Raw genomic sequence first — 20,719 nt, 5'->3', positions numbered from 1 at the left:
TGGTCCGCGGGGCGTGGCTGCAGGAGGCCCCGCCCCCACGAGCCCCCAGCCAATGGGGCGGCGGGCCGGACCGCCCGACGGCCTGGAAGCGCGCGCACGCGGCTACGCCGGCGGGAGTTTTGGGTCTGAGCGCGGGACGGGGGAGGGCGCGGGACGCGGGGCGGGCTGGGGTGCGCGGCCCCCTCGCCTCGCCGGGCAGCCGTGGGGATGCCCGCCCGCGCAGCACCGCAGGTCGGAGAAGTCCCCTGAAGAGTGGAGGGCCTGTGCGGGTCCCGCCCTTAACCACCCGCTGCGGGTCCGGCCCGAAGCGGACCTTCGCTCCCGAATCCGGAAGGCCCCGGGCGCCTCCATCTTGACGGAGAGAAAGAGCTCCGGGAACGGCGAGAAGGAACGAAAAGAGAGGTAGAAGGGAGACAAGCCGAGAACTGAAGGGAATTAAAGAGGGGGAGGAAAAGAAAGCCAAAAAAAAAAAAAAAAAAAAAAGCAAAGAAAGAAAACGAAAAGAGGGAAAGTTGTTGGTTTGTTCTCTCTCTCTTTTTTTTTTTTTCTTAATTTGCACCCTCTTGTAGAGTACTTGAGTCCCGCGTCTGTGCAGGTGAATGACAAGACTCTCGTGTTACAGGAGAGGACACTGAGGCGCAGAGAAGCGATACCTCCCTGCCCCCACCTGGTCACAGCAAGTCGCAGCTAGAGGAGCCCCTAAAAGTAAGCCCAGTGCTGGACCGAGGCTCAGGTTGGTGGAAGGGGGGGAGGAATCCCGGAGCTATCCTGGGACTCTGGGCCCTGCCGGAGCCCCCGACTCTGCCTGCCTCTCAGTCTCTCCCTGTCGTGCGGTCCTTTCCTCCTCTGATTGCCTACAAAGAGACCACTGAGGACACAGCAAGAAGACAGCTGTCCACAAGCCAGGAGGACGGTCTTCCACTGGCAGGCAAATTGCTGGCACCCTGATCTCGGACTTCCCAGGCTCCAGACCTGTGAGATGTCCATGTTTGTTGCTTGGGCCACCCGGTCTGCGGTGTTTTGTTACAGCAGCAGGAACAGCCTTCCTGTTCCTGCTCAACTAACCACAGTCGCTGACCATTTCACACCCAAGTTTGGTCCATTTCTGGGCTGCGGTCATTCACGGGGTGTGCCGCCCCATGCCAGGCTCTGTGGGGTGCTGAGTGTCCAGGAGTTTAAAAAGTGCCCACCCAGTACCCGCCCAGGAGGAGTCACCTCCTGTTGAGACAGCAGGCCGGTGGATAAGGGGGGTGCCAGGTGGTGCCCTGGATAAGCCTCCGTGGTTCAGTGAGGGCCCTGCCCTAGGCACTGTCAGACAAGACAGGTCCCAGGAAGAGTTCTCTCTCCCAATTGTCATGGCTTGAGCCTCCCGCGACCTGAGACATCAGCCCACCATTGTGGCTCCATCCCATGGCACTAGCCTAATGGCCCGACTTGAGCCAGCCACAGATGAATACTGGCCTAACTTTTCTGCCCAATAAGGACCAATGATCTCTTCAGCCACTTGAGAAATATTTACTGCACCTGGACTCTATTCCAAGCCTGGGACTAAACAAAACTCATGTGGGTTCTGTCCCCGCCCCAGACGTTATAGAGGGGAGGCAGATCTTAAATCAGTAATCACAGTGGTATAAGATCCTGCTGTGCCCACAGCAGGGAGAGTTACCCAGGATGGGAAAGCCAGGAAAGGCTTCTCTGGAAAGTGCTAGTTGACCTGAGATCTTCTGGAAGATCAGTAATTAAGTAGATAAGGAAAGGGCACTCCTGAGAGAGGTTAGTGGAAATGCAAAGGTCCTGAGGCAGGAGAGTGGTGGGGCTAGGACTGGAGGAGAGGGAGTGTGAGGTACTGAGGTACAGTGGCCAGAGCCAGAGTGGGCCTTAAAGGTGCTGACAGCCAGGGAAGGGAAGGTCTAAGAGCAGGGATGAAGTGGAGAGTCCCCTACCTACCTGCCCCTTACCCCCCCACCCCTGGTCCCTTTCCGCCATGACTGGGGCTCTTCCATCTCACCAGGAAGAACAGCCTCTTCCCATGACTTGTGCCCTCCCCTACCAGTATCAGTGTCCATCCTTGTTTTCTGTGTAGCAGCCAGAGTGAGCTTTCAAAAGCATAAATCCAACCATTGCTAAAGAAAAAATTCTTATGACACTAGTTAAGACAGTGAGACTTTATTCAGGACTGTCTTGAAGGTGCAGGGACCACTGCTATGGGGCTTTGCTCTGTGGGAGGGAGAGGGAGCTCAGCTCCAAATATGGCAAGGAAGAGTGGAGATTTACGGGCCAAAGAGCACGGTCAGTGAGCGGGAAATTGCTAGAAGGAAGTATGGGAGGGAAGGGGGGATTCTGGCTGAGCTGACCTAGCAGGATTCTCGCAGAAGACAGGCCAGGGCAATCAGGCATCCCCTGGGAGGTGGCAGGGGATGAGGAATTTGGGTAGATCCTGAGGGTAGGGAATTCTGGCTAAACCAGCTTGACAGGATTCTTGCCAAAACTGGACTCTACAAGGACAGGGTCAGAAGCTCAAGTTCAGGCCTAGTAGAGCTGAGGGCTCAGGGGGACCGAAGTAAGGTCTGGCCAGGGAGAGAATTTTTGTCACCATGTCCCTCCCCTTCTCAAAACCCTTCCATGACTCCCTATTTCTCTTTAAATGAAAGCCAGACTCGTCTGCTGCAGCATTTTAGATGGACTTGACATAAGAAAATTACAGTAAGGAGCCCGAGCAAGCTGGAGGGGTAGATCGGTGAGGTGGAAGAAGATGGGGGGGGGCGGGGGGCGCCGTGCCTAGGGTTGATACTGCAGGTCTGTTGTCCTCAAGGACTGGGTGTCTTTTCAGCAGGTCCCCTCTCTCGGCACCTCCATTTCTCATCTGTAAAATGGGGACAACTGCACCTCTCGATGAAAGTCCTGTTGCAGAAGGGAGAGCACCCATGGATGCTTAGGACACAGCTGGATACACTGTAAGCATTATTTGTTTTTTATTTGCTTTTTTAAACACTTCTTGCTTGAATCTAAGTGTCGCCCTAGTAATGACAGTAGCCGCCCGGTTCTGCTCCCTACAATGTGTCAGCCACACTGCACGCTGTAATGTGTGTCACTTGAACTTCTTAAAGCCTTATTGCAACCCAGAAGAATTGTCATCCCATTCTACGAATGGGGAACTGAGGCTCAGATCAGCAGTGCAGCTTACCCAAGGCCAAACAGCACTAACTGGGACAGGCTGAGATCTGAATGTCACCATGTGACACCCCAAGGTTCTCATTCCGCAGGCTATTTAAGATGAAATTCCCTCCCCCTACCCAGGATATGTCACCCCACCCGATGTCTCAAGAGAGGGGTCTCCCTGGGCTGGAGCAGGGATGGGAGCTTGGGCTCTGGGAACACTTGCTTCTCCCTGCCTAGTGCTCCTTGTCTCTTTTGGGCCACTACTTCCCTGTTCCTGGTCTGCCTCCAGCCCCTGCCCCTCTGTGCAGCAGCCCCAAGCCATCTTATCAGGTCTCAGCATTCCCTGCCCAACCTCACGTCTCTCTGCTCACAGCACTGCAACCCCACCGGGACCTCAGGGCCTTTGCACGCACTCTTCCCTCAGTTGGAAACTCTTCCCCAATATCTTCCAAGGCTGCCTCTTTCTGGGCATTACACCTCAAAAGAGGGGACTCTCTGCCCCACCTGGAACCAAATGTACCCCCTAAAGTGTGAGCTCCCCAGGGCAGGTGCCTTATCTGCCTCCCCTAGTTTTGTTTGCCTGACACATAGTAGGTACCCAGTAAGTACCCACTGAAGAAATAGGGTCCACACCAGGGTCACTGGATGCAGTGAAGTCTGTCAGGATGAGGGGCCTGACAGATGACTCGATTTTCCTTTCCATAAAATGGCAGCAGGAGAGTGTACAGTTGAGAAAGAGTTGCATGGGGGGGGGCCAGTGGAGGGGTCCTGCCTCAGCCCTACTGCACCTGGGCTGACCCCCTCCAGGCAGCCCTCGAGGCTGGAAACTGCTCAGGACGAGGTCCAAGTCAGCTGACCGTGCCTGCTGGCTGAAGGAGGAAAAACAGGAGCCCACCTACGTTAACACAGCCCACCCCAGATGCAGGAACATACACACACACACACACACACACACACACATATACCTCCACGTGCAAACCTCTGCACACAAACACCATGCAGATGAGCCCTGCCCCCCACCAGACCCGTGTCTCAAGCAATACCAGCATCTCCCCACACTCACACGCAGATGGAAACACGCGTAACCACACACCCCCACCCTACAGCTCCTGGGGCCATTCCCCAGACCCCAAGAGCCTTCTCTGTCTAGAAGATCCCCCTCTCGTCCTCCAGGCAGGCCTGGGAGCTCTGTCCCAGAGTTCTTAGGGCAGGGGATGGACGACAGCCACCCAGGAAAGCAATAAGCCCGTCACCCTCACATCAAGGTGCCTGTTGTTCAATGAGAGGGCCCCCACGGGCACCCAGGGCAGGAGAAACCCTGCTTTCCTTCCCTGGGCCCCGTAGGCAGCGGGCTTGGTGCAAGATGACTGCAGCAGCGCACGCCACCTCACGTTCCTCCAGCCCCCAGCGCGCCCCAAGCTGGGTGGAAGAGAAAGCCGACTGGGTGGTTGGCAGAGCTGGAAATTCAGCTCTGAGAGGTTAGGGGATGCCCTAGTTTGAGCCAGCAAGTTCCCGCCCAGGGCTCCCGGCACCCCCGCAGACAGAGCAGACGGAAGGGAGGGCTCCGGGGAAAGCCCCACCCCACACCTGCCCAAGAATGATAGTTACAGCTCATTCCTCTGGATTCCTTTCTCCTCCCATCACTTCCTCGCCCATGCTGGGCCCTTCTGGGAGCAGAGGAAGGGCAGGAAGCAGGGCGGGGGAGTTGCACTGCCTTTTTTTTTTTTTAAGCAGGCCCCCAGCTGCAGAGCCTTATTGCTCAAGAAGGTAGCACAGCCCAGAGAGGGTGAGTGAGGTGCCCAGGGTCACACAGCAGGAGAGGACCACGGGGCTTCCCAGGACCCTCAGCTGCCAGCACTCTAGGCTCATTGCCATTCCTGGGATGGCCTGCCTCCTGCCCTGGCTTCCGTGACTCTGCTTGTTATCGTCTTGCTTATTAATGTTACTAACTGCTAACGCGTTGCAAGCTTTCTACATGCCAGGCACAGAGCTAGATTCTTCACGTAGATATCTTTCATCCATTATCCATGCAGCAAAGCTTGACAGCATCTGCTGTGTCCAGGGCACTGTGATAGGTACTGAAGAGACAGATGTGAACAAAATCAAGGAGGTCCCTGCTCTCACAGAGCTGACGTTGTGGGAGCAGCAGGTACCGATCAAGTAACCAAATCCATGAACCTGTTGCCTACAGAGCTCACCGGAAGAGCGTTTGGAGCAGGAACAGCAAGTGCAAATGCCCAGGGGCAGGATGGAATAGGACAGGACAGAAGCATGCAGAAGGGATCAGACAACAAGGTAAAACTGTCTCGTGAAATCTTCCTAACACTGTTGGCAGCGAGGATTATTATCAGACCCATTGTGCGGAGAGGTGATGATGCCGTCCCCGGAGCCACACACAACCGCGAGTGACAGAGCCCACATTTTACATGCTTCCTCTGTGCTAGGCCTTATTTTGGGGGTGCCGAGGTAGAAAATGAACCAGCAAAAACCAGTCCTCCAGGAGCCCTGAGTCTGATAGAGAGTTGATGCCTACAGAGAGGCCCCAGGGAGCCCAGCCAGGCATCCTGGCTCCCTTGTGACGAGGCACTGTGTCTGGGTGCCAGGGACTGGGGTCTAAACCAGCTCTACCGCAGCCTGGCTGTGGCCTTCAGCTGGCCTCACGCCCTCTCTCCTTCCAAACCTGGCCTGAGGGATTCAGGATAAGACAGGAGTCCTCAGCCCCAGGGCAGCCTTGGACGGCACTGGACAAGCCCTGAAGGGAGGGTGACGGGAACAGGGGGAAGGGACAGGATGGGGACAACCGTCCCCACAGAGCCCAGAGGGAGGAGGCCAGGCTGACTTGTGCAGCCTGATGCTGCCCCCTGGTGGCAGTCGTCACGGGGAGGATGCTGAGAGCCCAGCCCATCAGCTCCCTCATTCACTCACTCTCAGAGGGTCCCAGTGCAGAGGCACAGCCTGGATCTCAGCCCTGTGTGAGGGGTTCCGCCGTCCCCAAAATCCCTCAGGAAGGAGACTGTCCCCAGCCCTGTCCCCCATCTTGCATGGCCTCAACCCTATACAAAGACCCTGTTTCCTGGGGTAGGATATCCAACGGATTTTAAGCCAAATAAGGTGGGCTGGATGAGAGCGGCAACAGCTCGTTTGTTGCTTCCTTCATTCGGTCATTCGTACAGTCAAACTACATTAATCGAGCACCTTCTGCATGCTGGTGCTGGGGGATGCAGCAACACACCAGTACGTACAGGGGTGTGCACAGGCTCCAGAGGACATGCCCCCGACCCTGCCACAGATCAGAAGAGACGACGATGAGCTGTCATCATGGGAGCGAAGGGGACTGGGCCCGTGGGCAGAAATGCCGGACCAGAGGTTGCAAGACTCGGGGATGTGGGCGTCACAGTTACTGGTAAGAGAGCAAGAGAGAGCGATCAGAGGGACAGCTGAGGACGTGGGCAGGAGTCAGGTCCCCACCAGAGAGGTGATGCTCGTGATGACATCTTTGTGAGAGTTACGGAAGTGCTTCCTCAAGATGCTTTTTGCCCATCAGCTGAGAAAGGGCTGTAGTAGCACACAGATCTCTTGTGCTCATGGTGTGTGGGGCACCTTTAGTCCATGCACCCCCGCCTGTGTACCCGGACTCCCCCAGCCCCTTTGAAGATGGCACCTTTGCGCTTACCACTCGTCACAGCTGGCACCCTGCGAGCAGCTGATACTTCGGAAGAAGCTGATCTTGTTGAAGGGGAAGATGTGCAGCAGAGAGCACAGCACCCAGTCTCCCTCCCGGTTCTCTGCTGGAGCAACCCAACCTCTGAAATAACCATGGCCAGCAGATGGCGCTGTGGGAGCCAACCTCTAGAATAACCGTGGCCAGCAGGTGGCGCTGTGGGACCTAGCCGCGGAAATAGCCGTGGCCAGCGGGTGGCGCTGTAGGACCCAGCCTCTGGAATAACTGTGGCCAGCAGGTGGCGCTGTGGCCTCCCGGGAACACTTGCATTGCTGCCTGCACGTGTGATACACATGCAAAGCAGATGCTCACTGAGCACTTACTACTTTATTTCTCCATATGGTAGATTGTAGCGACGGTCCTCATTCTCCCTCCCAATGCCAGTTGTCGTGTAGCTGCATTCCCGTCACAAAAGGGAGACGTGCACCGTTCTTTCTAGGAATGAAAGCTCCCCACAGCCACTAGGTTTGAATGCCCATAGTTCATGCGAACAGCAGAAACCCAGTGGTCTACTTTCGCCCCAGTTCAAGAGTCCTGCACAGGGAGATTGGGTTGACCTAACCTGGGTCAAGCTTCCACCAGATTCCGTCAGCCTTGGCCGTAGAGGAGCAGATCACTACTGCCCCTTTGTGGGGTGGGCAGAGATCTCGGAGAGTGATCCTGTGGATCAAGTGTAATTTTGCCCATAAATTCTACAGCGCTGTGCTGCCTCGTTTAAGTCCGTCTGCTCTGTAGTTTTGCCATCAAATTGACATACAAGTTGTATTTGTTTTTGTTTTCCTCTTTTAGAGAGTTTTTCCCCTTTACTTTTTGCCCTCTCCCAATTTTACTGTTAAAAAAAAAGTGCAAGTATGCAGAAAAGTGGAAATGATGGTGAACACCTCTGGACCCACCACCTCCATTCTGCAGCTGTCACCGTTTTGCAGGGTTCGTGTTTTCATGGAGGTATCCAAGAATCCATCAACCCCTCTTACCTTCCCATGACTTTAAAAGTGAGCTGCAGATGGCCGTACACTTTGCTCCTCAACACGTCAGCTCCCACAGGTCATTAACTAGAATTCAGTGTCCGTCTGCAGCTTTTGAAAACGTTTGTCAGGAAGGATACAGATCTCAGCGTACCACTCCATGAGCTTTGACGAGTGCGTGCACCTGTGTGGTGCCAACCCCTGCCAAGACGTGGGATGTCTCTACCAGCCCAGAGTTCCCACAAGCCCTTTCTGAGTCCACACCCTTGTTGGCAGGCACTGTTCTGATTGCTTCTGTGACGCGTGTCTACCAGGACGTCCATCGAAATGGGACCATACAGTACGCACGCCTGCGGAAGGCTGCTTTCACACGACGCGTTTGCGTGCGTTCGTTCATGTGGTTCCGTGAAGGATGGTTCCGTGAAGGATGCCTTCTCCTTGGTGAGTAGTCGTCCAGCCTGTGAGTATCGCACAGTTTATCCGTTCTCTCGTTTATGAGCACCAGAGTGGTTTCCAGTTTTTTTTTAGAGGTGGGGAGGTGGAAGAGGCAAACGGAGAAGGAGAGAGAGAATCTTAAGGCCCGACACGGGGCTTGATCTCATAACCGTGGGATCATGACTTGAGCTGAGTTGGACACAGTACTGACCGAGCCACCCCGGCGCCTGGGTTGAGGTTATCTTAAATAAAACTGCTAGGACTCTCTTCTTAGGGACATGTCTCCCTTCTCCTGAGGAAATGCCTAGGCATGATATATCCGGGTCATAGGATAGGTTTAGGGTTAGGTTTGCAAGAGACTTCCAGACTGTGTGTGCTCCCACTGGTGGCAAATGATGAGAATTTGGGGTGCCTTTTTACCTTTTTAATAATCCAGGGGTGCAAGCTCCAGCAGTTTGGATAAATGAGTACAGTTATATAGTCACGACAGTCATCTTTGCATCATTTTATCAAGTTCTCTTGTGCCCTTTGCAGTCAACCTTCCACTCACCAGCCCAGAAGCAACCTCTGTTTTGAGTTCCCTCCCTGGAGCTTAGCTTGGTCTGCGTTAGAACCCCAAACAAATAGAATCACCAGCTAATGTACTATGTGAGGTCAGGTTTTATTTTTGTTTTGGTTTCTTTGTTTTGTTTTGCTAAAAATCTTTTTTTTTTTTTAAAGATTTTATTTACTCATTTGAGAAAGAGAGAGAGAACATGAGAGGGGAGAAGGTCAGAAGGAGAAGCAGACTCCCCACAGAGCTGGGATCCTCATGCGGGACTCTATCCCGGGACTCAATCCTACGACTTGGGATCGCGAGCTGAGCTGAAAGCAGTGGCCTAACCCACTGAGCCATCCAGGCTCCCGCTCAGAGTCATTTTTTTTTTTTTTTTTTTTTAAAGATTTTATTTATTTATTTGACAGAGAGAGATCACAAGCAGGCAGAGAGGCAGGCAGAGAGGAGGAAGCAGGCTCCCCGCTGAGCAGAGAGCCCGATGCGGGGCTCGATCCCAGGACCCTGAGATCATGACCTGAGCCGAAGGCAGCGGCTTAACCCACTGAGCCACCCAGGCGCCCCTCAGAGTCATTTTTGATGCATACGCATCTTGCCAAGTAGATTGTAATTCCTTTCTTTTTTTTTTCTTTTAAAGATTTTATTTATATATTTGACAGACAGAGATCACAAGTAGGCAGAGAGGCAGGCAGAGAGAGTGGGGGAGGCAGGCTCCTCGCCGAGCAGAGAGGCCGATGCGGGACTTGATCCCAGGACCCCGGGATCATGATCCAAGCCGAAGGCAGAGGCTTAACCCACTGAGCCACCCAGGCACCCCTGTAATTCCTTCTTCTGTTGAGCAGCATTCCCTGGTATCGTATCCACTCATCTGCTCCCACATATCTGGGCTTCTGAATTCTGGCGATGAGGAAGACAGACAGTTACTGTGAATCTTCTTGTGTGCGTCTTTCTCTGGACATGTGTCTTTTTCTCTCCTGGGCAGAAATCTTGGGAGCGGAATTGCTGGTCACAGGCGGGCTGTGTTTACCTTTGTAAGAAACTGCAGCCTTCCAAAGTGACGCGTCATTTCACACTCGCGCCAGCAGCATATGAGGTTACCCATTGTCGACAATTAGGATTGTCCGTTTTTTAAAATTTTACCGGGGGTCCCTACAGTTTTCACATTTCCCGGGTGGCTAGTGATACCAGATGCCTCCTCGTGTCTACTATGCCACGCCTGTATGCTCTTTTGTGAAGTGTCTGCTTCAGTCTTTTTAAAATTTTCTTTTTTTTTTTACATTTTCTTTATTAGAGAGTCAGAGAGCAGGAGCAGGAAGAGGGTCAGGGGGAAAAGCAGATTCCCCGCCAACCAGGGAGCCCGAGGCTGGGCTTGATCCCAGGACTCTGGGATCACAACCTGAGCTGAAGGCAGACGCTTAACCAGTTGACTGAGCCACCTGGGTGCCCGTTTGGGTCTTCTATCCACTTTTACATTGAATTTTTAAAATTGCTCAGTTGGAGTTCTTTTATATACTGGATACCTGTCCTGCTGCTACTTCCTGCCTGCGGCTACGCTTTTTTCCTTCCCCCACGGGGTCTTTTGAAGAGCAGGTGCTTTGATGAAGTTGTCTTTCAAGTTTTTCTTTTTTCTTTTTATGGCTTGTGCTTTGTGTCCCGTGGAAAAAATCTTGATATACAGCCGCGTTTGTTTGTTTTCCGTTGCCGTCCGTTGTTCGTTGTTGCTTTTTTCTTTTGTCCGTGCTTCCTTGTAAATTAGTAAAAGGAATGATGGGGTTCCAAAGTCAAACCTGCAAAGCAAGGCGTGGAGAGAACCTGCTTCCCCAACCCCCCGGCTCCCTCAGCATCAGCCTTTAGTTTTTAGAACTCATTCTTTTGTTTTGTCTTGGGCATTTTGTTTGTTTGTATTTACTTAATCAGTAGATATTGAGTTCCTGTGTAACAGGCGGTGAGGATCATCCTGGAAATATGTATATCCCTCCCCATTTCTTTACGTGCACACGCACAGTATATATGTAATTATTCTTATGTAGTTAGAGTGATATATAACGTCTTGGTTTTTTAGCAATGTGTCCTGGAGAGACTACCCCATAGTCATTTATGAAATGTATTCTCTTTTCTCTCTCCTTCTCTCCTCTTTCCTTCCCTCCTTCCCTCCCTTCCTCCCCTCCTTCCTTTATTTTGGGTAGTTTCAGAGTAGCTGTGCATGGACATTTGGGTTATTTTGAGTCTTTTCTGCTGTCCCCACTAGCCCTGTGCCAATGTCACTTGATACTTTTGCTGGTCTTTGGGATGGACTTCTAGGAAGAGTGTTACTGGGTCCTATGGGAAGACCCATCTCCCCCGGAAAGCACCATAACATTTGGTCCCCGTCATTTTGTGACAGAGTTTAGTGCCCGAGCACACAGCCCTCCCTTCGTGCCTTTGTTGGCACAAATCCTGGTCTTGTTCTCACTGGCCGTGACCCCCTAGTTAAAGCTCCGAACCAGCTCTGGACACACAGGCTGCCTCCTGCATTTGGGAGTGTGTCTTCTGGGCTCTTCCGGCCAATGATCATTTTGCAGTAATAACACCAGCCTGGCTTCATTCTCAGTGCCCGGCGTGTTTCATCTGATCTCCTCACCGTCCTGTACGGCGGCATCTAGCACCCCCTTTTACAGCTGAGGAAGCCAGGGGATGGGGGGTTGGGGAAGAGTTAGCATCTGGCCCAAACTCACACAGCTCCACAGGCGAGGGAGGTGGTGGGGCTTGCGTGGAGACACCACATCTGTGTGTGCGCACGTGTGCACGTAGTTGTGTCCGTAGGCCTCCCTATGTTTCTCGGTAACAGGACGCAAACGTCCACACTGCTGGCTGTTGGCACCCAGTGGGATGACCTCCTCAAAGCAGAATCACTAGCGCTTGTTGGATTCCTATGTTTAAGTCTCTGGATTGGTGGCCCCTGACCCTGCCCCCTGCACTCTGGGAACTCGGGGCTGGACTCGCTGGGCCTCCAGGAAGGGCCGTGGGCCAGGGGAGAAGAGCCGCCTCGGAAGGCCGCTCACCCCTGCCCTGGGAGCCGCCCTGCCCTCCCGCAGAGAGGAGCCAGAGCCCAGCCCTCGGCCACTGTGAGGGCGCACATCACAATGGCTGTTCCGCCCAAGCCAGGCCTGGCAGGGGGTGCCAGGGGGGCCCACACTCTTGGTCCGAGGACAACCAGGCATCATGGGGACTCGAGACAAGCGCTCGGCCGCTCAGAACCCGGAACCCGATGCTGCCCGGATACCTTTGCTAGAACACAGGGCGCCTGGAGCACCAAGATGGAACGCTCCCCAAGGTGAGAGTCCCCCCCCCACCCCGGCTCCGGGTGACGGGCTGGCTTTGGGGCCCACAGGAAGCAGGAGAGGAAGCTCTGGGTCCTCTCGCTCAGCTGGGGGCTAAATCCTGGCCTCCTGCTGTCCCTCAGCAACCTGGGGACCGTGTGACCCAACGTGGGACAAAGTGGGGTCTCCATCATCCCATGTCCTCTCTTAAAAGTGTTAAAAAGTCAAGGAAGAAGAAAAATAGTTCCCACATATCAGGTACAACCTGCCCCTGCTGTCCCCCGCCCACCCCCTTTGCCAGACAGCCCAGATTGGCAGGGGTGGCTGGTTCAGGGGTCCTGGCCCTGCTGATGAGATCTTGGCCAAGTTGCTCAATCTCTTTGGATCCATTTTCTATCTGGAAAATGGGAGACAGGATTAGTTGGTGCAGGGCTGGCAGCTGCTCACTCCCTGTGAGGCCAGGTACTTGGTTACTTCCTCCCTGGCCTTTGCTTTCCTCATCTATAAAATGGGTACAAAACCCAGCAGGTGGGGCTGCTGGGGGTACCTGTCCCCGGGAGTCTAGTCTGTGTGGCGGAAGTGAGGAGGGACTTCCTGTGCTCCAGCTGTGGCCACTGTGGGGGGATCCCGGCTGCCCCCTTCAAGCTGCGAGGCTCCTCACCTGGGAGAGGCAGGTCTCCGTGTGCTTCCCCATAGACACACGTGGACCCCCCCCCACCCGTCGACCACACGGTCATGATGATGGGGTTCCCGTCTTCCCCCTCCCCGACCACACTCTGGGTTTCGGGATCTCAGAATTCCGTGTCCAGACAGCCTTGCCCCTGCCTCAGGGACCGGCCACAGGCTGGGAGCTGGGGACCAGGTTGGCAGCCACATGAGATGCAAGGCCCCTTGTGGGGCAGGAGGGAACGAGGCTGGGAGCAGTGTGGGCAGGTGTAGGGTCCTAGATGCAGGAGGTGAAACACTGCCCTCCTTGGAGCTGTCCCGTCCAGAGGCATGTGCTCTGGAGATGGGCGTGCTCAACTTTCGCACCCGCGGGGGGACCTCAGGCAAGTTACTTAACCTCTCTGAGCCTGGTCTCCCCACCTGCAAAACTGCAGTGATACCACACGGCAAGTCAATGGAGTGAGGTACGTGAGAGGGTCAGCGGAGTTGGGCACAGAACAAATGCTCAAGATTTTTTTTTTAAAAGATTCTATTTTATTTATTTGACAGAGCAGCAGGGAGCCCGACTTGGGGTTCGATGGACCCTGGGATCATGACCTGACCAACCAACTGAGCCTTTTTTTTTTTTTTAAGAGATTATGGGCCCGGTGCTCCCCGTATCCTCGGCTTCTTGGCCGTGCCTCCAGGAAGCTCTTACATCCTAGGACCTGAGGACACGCGTGGAGCCAGGAACGTCTGGGTTCAAACCGCGGCTGCTCCATCTGTGCCATACGGCCACGGGTGTTCATTCCTCCAGGCCTCAGCTTGCCCTCCTGTAAAGTGGGTGGCGTCCTCGGGTCGGCCACATTGTCCGCTTGGCGCCTGGCATGCAGCAAGCCCTGGGATCTGAGGGTGGGTTTCCTTCCTCTCTCCCAAAGAGCCGCTGCCGCCGCCGCCGCCACGGCCGCCCCCTCCTCCGCCTCCACCTCCGCCTCCAGGAACTCACGTTCTTCCCCCAATGTACGTGCAGGGCGCCCAGGGGATCCAGCCAGGTGAGTGCCTTTACCCCGTCCCCCCTCACGTTCCTGGGCTCAGACTCAGACCACCCTGACCACGTGCCGAGACTCTGCCCCACCAGCACCTCCTCTCCGATGGGAAATCGGCGGGGTGGCGGGGGCTGGTCCACGGTGGGCACTCAGGAAGGGCTCGGAGTGAAATCTTGGTGAGAGCCCCCCACCAACCGGAGCAGGCAGCCCCCACCCCCCCCCATGTTCACGAGTGTGAACTTCAGAGGTCTCCAAGGGTAGAGCGCTGCGGGGCTGGGCTGTGCGTTCCCCATGGACAGGATGGAGAAGACCCCCTCAGAGCCAGAGACCACTAGGGACGCGCGTACCAGCCACACGGTTCTCGTAGCTCCCTGCCCCGCCAGGGAGGCTGCAGCCCCGTCTGCCGAGATTCTGGAGCTCCAAGGCCCCGCTCCCCCTCCCCTCCGGCCCCAGAGGCCACAAGCTGCAGACGGCTGTCCAGCCCAGACCCTGAGTCCACGGCCAGAACACTAAAGCTCACTGGGACTATTCCCTTAACAAACTCAGCCACCACCAGAGCCCTTTCTCCACACACCCAAGGTTGTAGAAATGGTCGTGGTGTTTAAATAGCCAGACACATTTTTTTGCCCCACTGTGCAAATGCAAGAGGACACGAGAATGCCAACAGGTTCTTGGTTTTGTCTTCCCGCCGCACTTCACCAAGGGGTTGGGAGCTTTCTACCTAGGACAGGGAGTCCAGAGCCACTCTAGCTGTCACGGACACCCTGGAAAGGGGACAGTGCAGCGTGCTGTCTGGGGGGGGTTTGCTGACTTGTAGGGGCTGGATTTAAGCCAGAAATGCTCCCAGATTCCCTGGGTGCCCCGATGGAGGCAGGCCCCTGGGTCCCAAAGGCTGGTGCCAGTGGGTGGTGGGACATGGGGCTGTGAGACAAAGCCAGAGCCCATACAGGGGGCCTTGGGCGCTCAGGGGAGCACGGAAAACCCGCAGGAGGGCCCGGCCAGCAGTGGACACTAGAGAGGGTGAGGCGGTAGCCAGGGTCTGAGCTGCCCTCCCCCCCCACCCAGCAGTGTTCACCAGCTTGCCTAGGATGGGGACTGCCACTCCCATACGGTCCATATGTCAGTACTGCGGGAACTACATCATCACAGTGACCACCCCGGTCCCAGGGGTCCTCACCTGGATGCTGTGTACCGGCCTCTTCATCTTTGGGTGAGTGCTCCCCCCTCTCCTCCGCAGGGCATCGGGCGTGTAGGGTTTGGGGGGCAGCCACGGGGCATGGACGGGCAGGGTCCCCAGCAACCCTGGGGGTGACGGGGCAGGAGCAAGGCCAGCGGGGACCCCTGGGGAGAACCGCAGGGCTGCGCCCTCCCTGAGGGGGACCCATGCCTACCCCCGCTGCTGTCGCAGGTGCTTCCTGGGCTGCTGCTTCCTCCCCTTCTGCGTGGACAGCTTGATGGACGTGAAGCACACGTGTCCCGTGTGCCGACAGGAGCTCTTCCGCTACCATCGCCTGTGAACACGCACAAAATAAACGTCCACTGCGTGCCCTTCGTGTGTGTGTGCTGCTGGGGTCCGTCCTGCCCCGGGGGGCTCGCACAGAGAGCTCAGCTGGTGCTCAGGTAGCCACGGGGAGTGAGGTCACCCCCCCCAGGCTCCCCAGTACCGATCTGACCCCTTAGAAACTGCCGTGCACGTGACTCCTTTCCCAGCCCCTTCCCGTCAGGTCAAGCTTCGGCATCTCTGAGAACGTCTCTGCACCTCCAGCTGGGGGTGGGGGTGTGTGTGTATGCTTAGGACAGGTGCGGGATTCCCTCTGGTGACACGGGGGCTGCAGGGGCTGGGGGGGGGCTGGGGAGAGCCTAGAGGGGCACGACAAAGGGAGGGCTTTTGCTTTTCATGATTTTAGTTTAGTTGATCTCTATAGCTGATGTGGAGCTCGAGCTCACAAGGCCGAGAGCCCGCTCCTCGGCCTGAGCCAGCCAGGCGCCCCCTCGAGGGAATTTTAGTTTGCAAAATAAGATGTTACTCACCCACCTTTTCAAGGAAAATAGATTTCCTATAGAAGGGGGAGGGAAGTGAGTGAATTAGAGGGCAGGAGGGAAAATGAACTGAGTGTCCCTCTTAGTAGGAGTTAAATTTAAAAAAACAAAAACAAAAAAGCTATTTGCTGTGATGCTCCCTCCCCCAGCCTTTAGCTGCGGAGACCCAGGCAGGGGGGCCTCCACTCCAGTAACCGGGAGCTGCAGAGCCCTAGAGCATGTGACACATTGGGCACACAGTACCTAGGGACCCGTCTCTCATCAGGACAGGGTGGGGGCACCGGGAGAATCCAGGAAAACAACACGGGGACCACCCACCTGGGCTCCGCATCTGAAGGGGACGGCGGGACGCAAGGACGGTGAGCAGCAGCCAGCAGCACGCAGGAGCCGTCTTCACCGGACTGGGCCTGCCTGGGGTCTGCAGGAGCTCCACACCTGTGTGGAGATGCCGGGGCCCTGTGGGGAGTCAGAGGCCGTGCTCGGCTCTGCGATCGCGGCCAAGGCCGGATGCACCTGCAGACCTCACCCCGAGGGCGGTGTTCGGGTCCCGGGCTCAATGAGCCGCTTGCTGGCTTGGACTGGGACTCCCAGGTGGGTCTACAGCCGGGAGTGATCCATCCTAGGACAGGTTCACCGTGCGTGCGGCGCCGCTCACGATGCCTCAGGCGCTGGGGTTCGGGGTCCTCCATCACTGGCCTGGCTCAGCCGTCAGCGAACCCTTCTTCCGAGGCGTGGGCCCCTGAGGTCCCGCGCAGCTCTGGCCGGCACCCAGCTGTGAGCCCATCAATTGTTCCCTGGGCCTTTCTGACTCGACTACGCAGTGTAAGAAAATGTCATTCATAGACTTAAAAATCAGGAGATTCGCAAAGAAAATCCAGACGTTGACTTCTTTTAAATCCCAGCGTAGGTCCAGCTGCACAGACCCCCCCCCCCGCCCCGCCCCAGCAGCAGTGCGGCAAAACTGCTGTGGGACTCAGCCCCAGCACTCCCTACTGTCCCATGATCCCAGGGCCTGCGCACCGCCTTGACGAGCGATCCCACCCCAAGGGCCCTCAGTGGTCCTGTCCCGAAATCGCCCTACAGGATCGAGCTGGGGGGATTGCGACCTCCACCCAGGGCGCAACTTTCCCTGAGGGCCACCGGGGCAGTGTGGCCACAAGGGCCCGGGGCTGAGAGACCCACCCGGCCTTGGGATCCTGCAAGCCCTCCTCACTGCTAAATGGGAACGGCCCTGCTCCTTCCGCTCCAGACGGCCGGCTGGGAGCACCCGGGAAGCGGGCGGCTGAGGTGGTCAGCCCTGCACTTGGCAGGCCGAGCGCCCGGCCAGGCAGCACAACCTGGTCACTGGGCTGCATGGAGGCAGCATGGCCTGCTTCACAGTGATGACTGCTGCAAGGACAGCTGACCGTTCTCTTGGGCACTCTCTCCCCCGAGTGTGGCCAACACCCAGAGATGGGACAGGGCCCCACCCCCATATGGCAGGGGCAGGCTGGAGGGTGTGTGCTGGCCGGGGACAGGCAGGCTAAGGAGCTAGCGAGCCTCCGTCAGGATGGGGGCCCCCCGCTTCCAGGAGCGCTCGCGGAAGCTGGGCCACCGCAGGTAGCTGTGGGCACTCAGGCCGAGCCGGCTCCGTGGGCAGAGGTGAGGGGCTGAGGGCCCAGGCCGGGGTTGAAAGCAAGCACCCCGGGCAGCAGCGACACACAGCCCGGCACCCATCTTTGCCGCCCGCCCACTGCGAGGCTGACTTTGCGAAAAGGAGCCTGAAGGGGCTCTTCACCGGTGAGGAAGGGACAGGTTAAGTGCCATGGGGGCTCCAAGTGTACTTTCCCTCCCAGCATCGTAGCACACTTTCCTCAGAGACTGATTTATGAGAGAGAACGCGCGAGCGATCGCACAAGCACGGGGAGCAGGAGGCAGAGGGAGAAGCAGACGCTGCTGAGCAGGGAGCCCAACCCGGGACTCGATCCCAGGACCCTGCGATCATGACCTGAACCAAAGGCATAAGAAGCTGCACCGACTGAGCCACCCAGGCGCCCCATTTCATCACACCCTCGAGCCTTACCAGCTCCGGGCAGATGGTGGTATGAACACGCATGCCCACTCCTGGCTCCCTCCATCGGTGGGCAGACCGGCAGGGACCCGCCCTACAGTTCTGCTCTGACCCCTCTGAGAACCCCCTGTGGGCCTGGCTTCAAAGCCTTCCGCCAAGGGCCGCAAAGGGAAAGGTGGGAAAGCAAGTCCGCACAGGCTCCCGTCCCCCGCTGGCAAGGCAAAGGAGCTCGGGAGGCGCCGTCTTAACTCTGCTCCCATCCGATGAGAGCCCCAGAAGGCTCTGCGCTCATGAAAAGGTCAGGCAAACCTACTAGTTCTTAGGTTCTGGTTTTTTTTTGTTTTTGTTTTTGTTTTTAAGGTTTTATTTATTTGACAGACAGAGATCACAAGTAGGCAGAGAGGCAGGCAGAGAGAGGAGGAAGCAGGCTCCCCACTGAGCAGGGAGCCCAATGCGGGGCCTGATCTCAGGACACTGGGATCATGACCTGAGCTGAAGGCAGAGGCTTTAACCCACTGAGCCACCCAGGCGCCCCTGTTTTAGGTTTTAAGTAGAGGCTCCAAGTGAACTAACTGCTGGAACAACCCGTAACATAGGGAAAATTGGGTTAGAACAGCCTTTTCCAGGGGCGCCTGGGTGGCTCAGTTAAGCATCTGCTTTCGGCTCAGGTTATGATCCCAGGCTCCTGGGATGGAGCCCATTGGGGATCCCTGCTTCTCCTTCTGCTCCCCCGCTTGTGCTCTGTCAAATAAATAAAATCTTAAAGAAAAAAAAAGTGAACGGCTTTTCTAACACAGTGGAGCTCATTAACGACTTGCAGCAATTTAAGTTAAATTAAAAACCCACCTTCAGCCCCTCGGGCGGCACGTCCGGGGCTCGGCAGGCACACTGGCTGCGGCTGGGGCCCCGGGCCACGCAGACACAGCCAGATGCAGGGAGAGACTGCGGCCCCCTGCCTGGACTCCGCGGGGGCACAAGGCTCTCACACGACGTCAGACACAGCCGTCCGTGGTGTCCGTCAGGGGCAAGGCCTGGCGTCAAGGGCGATCTTGGACAGCCGCTCCCACACAGGCCAACCACCGACCGACCGTTCTAGCCACCAAACACCGCCCCGGCTCCCGGCCCCTCCACGGTGGGGTCGGGGGGCTCTGAGCACCCTCGCCCAGTTTTATCAAGTTCTGCTGGAACCCGGGCTTCATAGGACGGGGTGGCCGCTCCCAAACTCGGGCCCCCAGCGCCAGCGTCTGCCCCGCACGGGTGTCCGTCCCCAACACCACGCACGCATCTCTGCCGCGCCTCAAAGCCAACAGGGACACGCGGCAGGAAAGCCTTGGCCGAGGCCCGCCTGGGGAGACACGGTCCTGACAGTCCGCTGTCCGGTGTCCAACACAGAACACGGTCGGGGTGCCTCACCCTGCGGCCCGATTCAGCACCAGAGCCGCACCTGCCATCGGTCCGCACGCAGACCCCGCCGGCCACCACTGCGGCTACACCCGCCCCCACCCCACTGGAAGCGGGGGTCCCTGAGACTGCGGCCTTGGCGCTCCGAGCCAGCAACGCGGTCCAAAGACGCCCCTGCAGCCCCCGTGGGACGGTGCTTCCTCCCTGCAGGGAACCCTGAGGGAAGACAAAGGCAAGACTGACCTCTCCTCACTGGTAAAGCGAGGCCACTTCTCTCTGCCCACAGCGCCCACGTGCAGGTCACACTCACGTGCCATCACGTTCCCAAGGGACGCATCTGTCTGGGGAGTCAGATGGCCGTCAACAGACGGGAACGTCCTCGGGGTTTAGAATGAGCTAAAGGCAGTTCCACCCCGTGCCCCAAAGAACATTTTATCAACTCGGACACTCAAGCCCCCAGCTGGGAGGGAACGGACAAGCAAACGCAGAACACGTCCACACGGCCAACCCTTCGTAAGAACAGTCACTCAACAGCTTTGGGGACAACACTCGCCAGCTCCCCGACCAGAACCGAGCCACGGCCAAAGCGAAAACAGAGGATCGACCACATAATGATGCCCAAAGTCATACACAAAGGCCTTGCTGGCCTGGCCACACCTCCTCCTACGGCAGGAGGGCTCGGGGCACGCACAGGACGCCCCTGCAACGTGCCACCCACGCGCCTCCGGAGACAGCTCCTGGGGAGCGAAGGCACACATGAGGCCGAGGAAACCTGGAAACAAAAAGTCATTTTGAATCCGAGACCAGCGCAGAGCCCAGGAACCTGCGCGGACGGGTCTGGACATCACTTCCCACCGTTCCAGTAATATTTCCAGCCGCCTCCTGTGTGCCCGGGTTCCTCCCGGAAAACCTCCTCTTACTTGAGCTTCAACGGTCCATTTTCGCCTTAAATGGAAGGCAAAATCCAAAACCCCCAGGAAGCCAGGACCATCCGTGAGCAACACGACCAGCAGGGGGAACAGAGACCTCCCTCAACCTCCACGCCACTCAGCGGATTGTAGGTTTTATAGAAAATTTTATTCAACATACAACATTTTCCAGCAAAAAGGCAATATACAGGAAGAGTTGGTGTACATTGCTGCTACAGAAACAAACAAAAATCCTGGAAAAGGATGAAAAATAAGTGTGATCTGCTGATTCTATTTTACTGCACTCAAAACTAGACACGCAGCCGGCATTAGCTCCAAAATAAAAGGAAACAAGCCTGGGACTGAAATAAAACTACACACAATGAGTATCAACATCAGTGAAAGTCACTTAAATGCACCCAACAAAGTCACCTCCTCCCAGTGGCGAATTGTACATGTTCATTCATTAAATATACAATTTCATTTCTCTCTTTTTT

General features: G+C 56.4%; 1 protein-coding gene and 1 long non-coding RNA gene across 3 annotated transcripts; both read left to right on the top strand.

The window, feature by feature from the left end:
- Positions 1 to 216: 216 nt before the first annotated feature.
- On the top strand, positions 217 to 8,229 carry LOC116862836. 2 transcript variants are annotated; one of them, XR_004381724.1, is made up of 5 exons: positions 217 to 402; positions 623 to 733; positions 2,831 to 2,954; positions 5,351 to 5,454; positions 8,160 to 8,229. It is a non-coding gene; the product is annotated as an uncharacterized LOC116862836 (long non-coding RNA). The 2 variants fall into 2 exon arrangements; XR_004381725.1 differs by having other exon boundaries at positions 570 to 733.
- Positions 8,230 to 13,795: 5,566 nt separating this feature from the next.
- LOC116862829 (LITAF domain-containing protein-like) lies at positions 13,796 to 15,371 on the top strand. Its single transcript, XM_032850259.1, has 3 exons — positions 13,796 to 13,829; positions 14,892 to 15,033; positions 15,232 to 15,371. Exons 1-3 carry the CDS (start codon positions 13,796 to 13,798, stop codon positions 15,338 to 15,340), a joined length of 285 nt encoding a protein of 94 aa, XP_032706150.1. The 3' UTR covers positions 15,341 to 15,371.
- The last annotated feature ends 5,348 nt before the right edge of the window (positions 15,372 to 20,719 follow it).

Source organism: Lontra canadensis, unplaced genomic scaffold (assembly GCF_010015895.1).
Source record: "Lontra canadensis isolate GAN:19392208 unplaced genomic scaffold, GSC_riverotter_1.0 scaffold349, whole genome shotgun sequence".
NCBI classification, from domain to species: domain Eukaryota; kingdom Metazoa; phylum Chordata; class Mammalia; order Carnivora; family Mustelidae; genus Lontra; species Lontra canadensis.
Note: the sequence above shows the minus strand (reverse complement) of the source record. Positions and strands in the feature narration are given on the sequence as shown.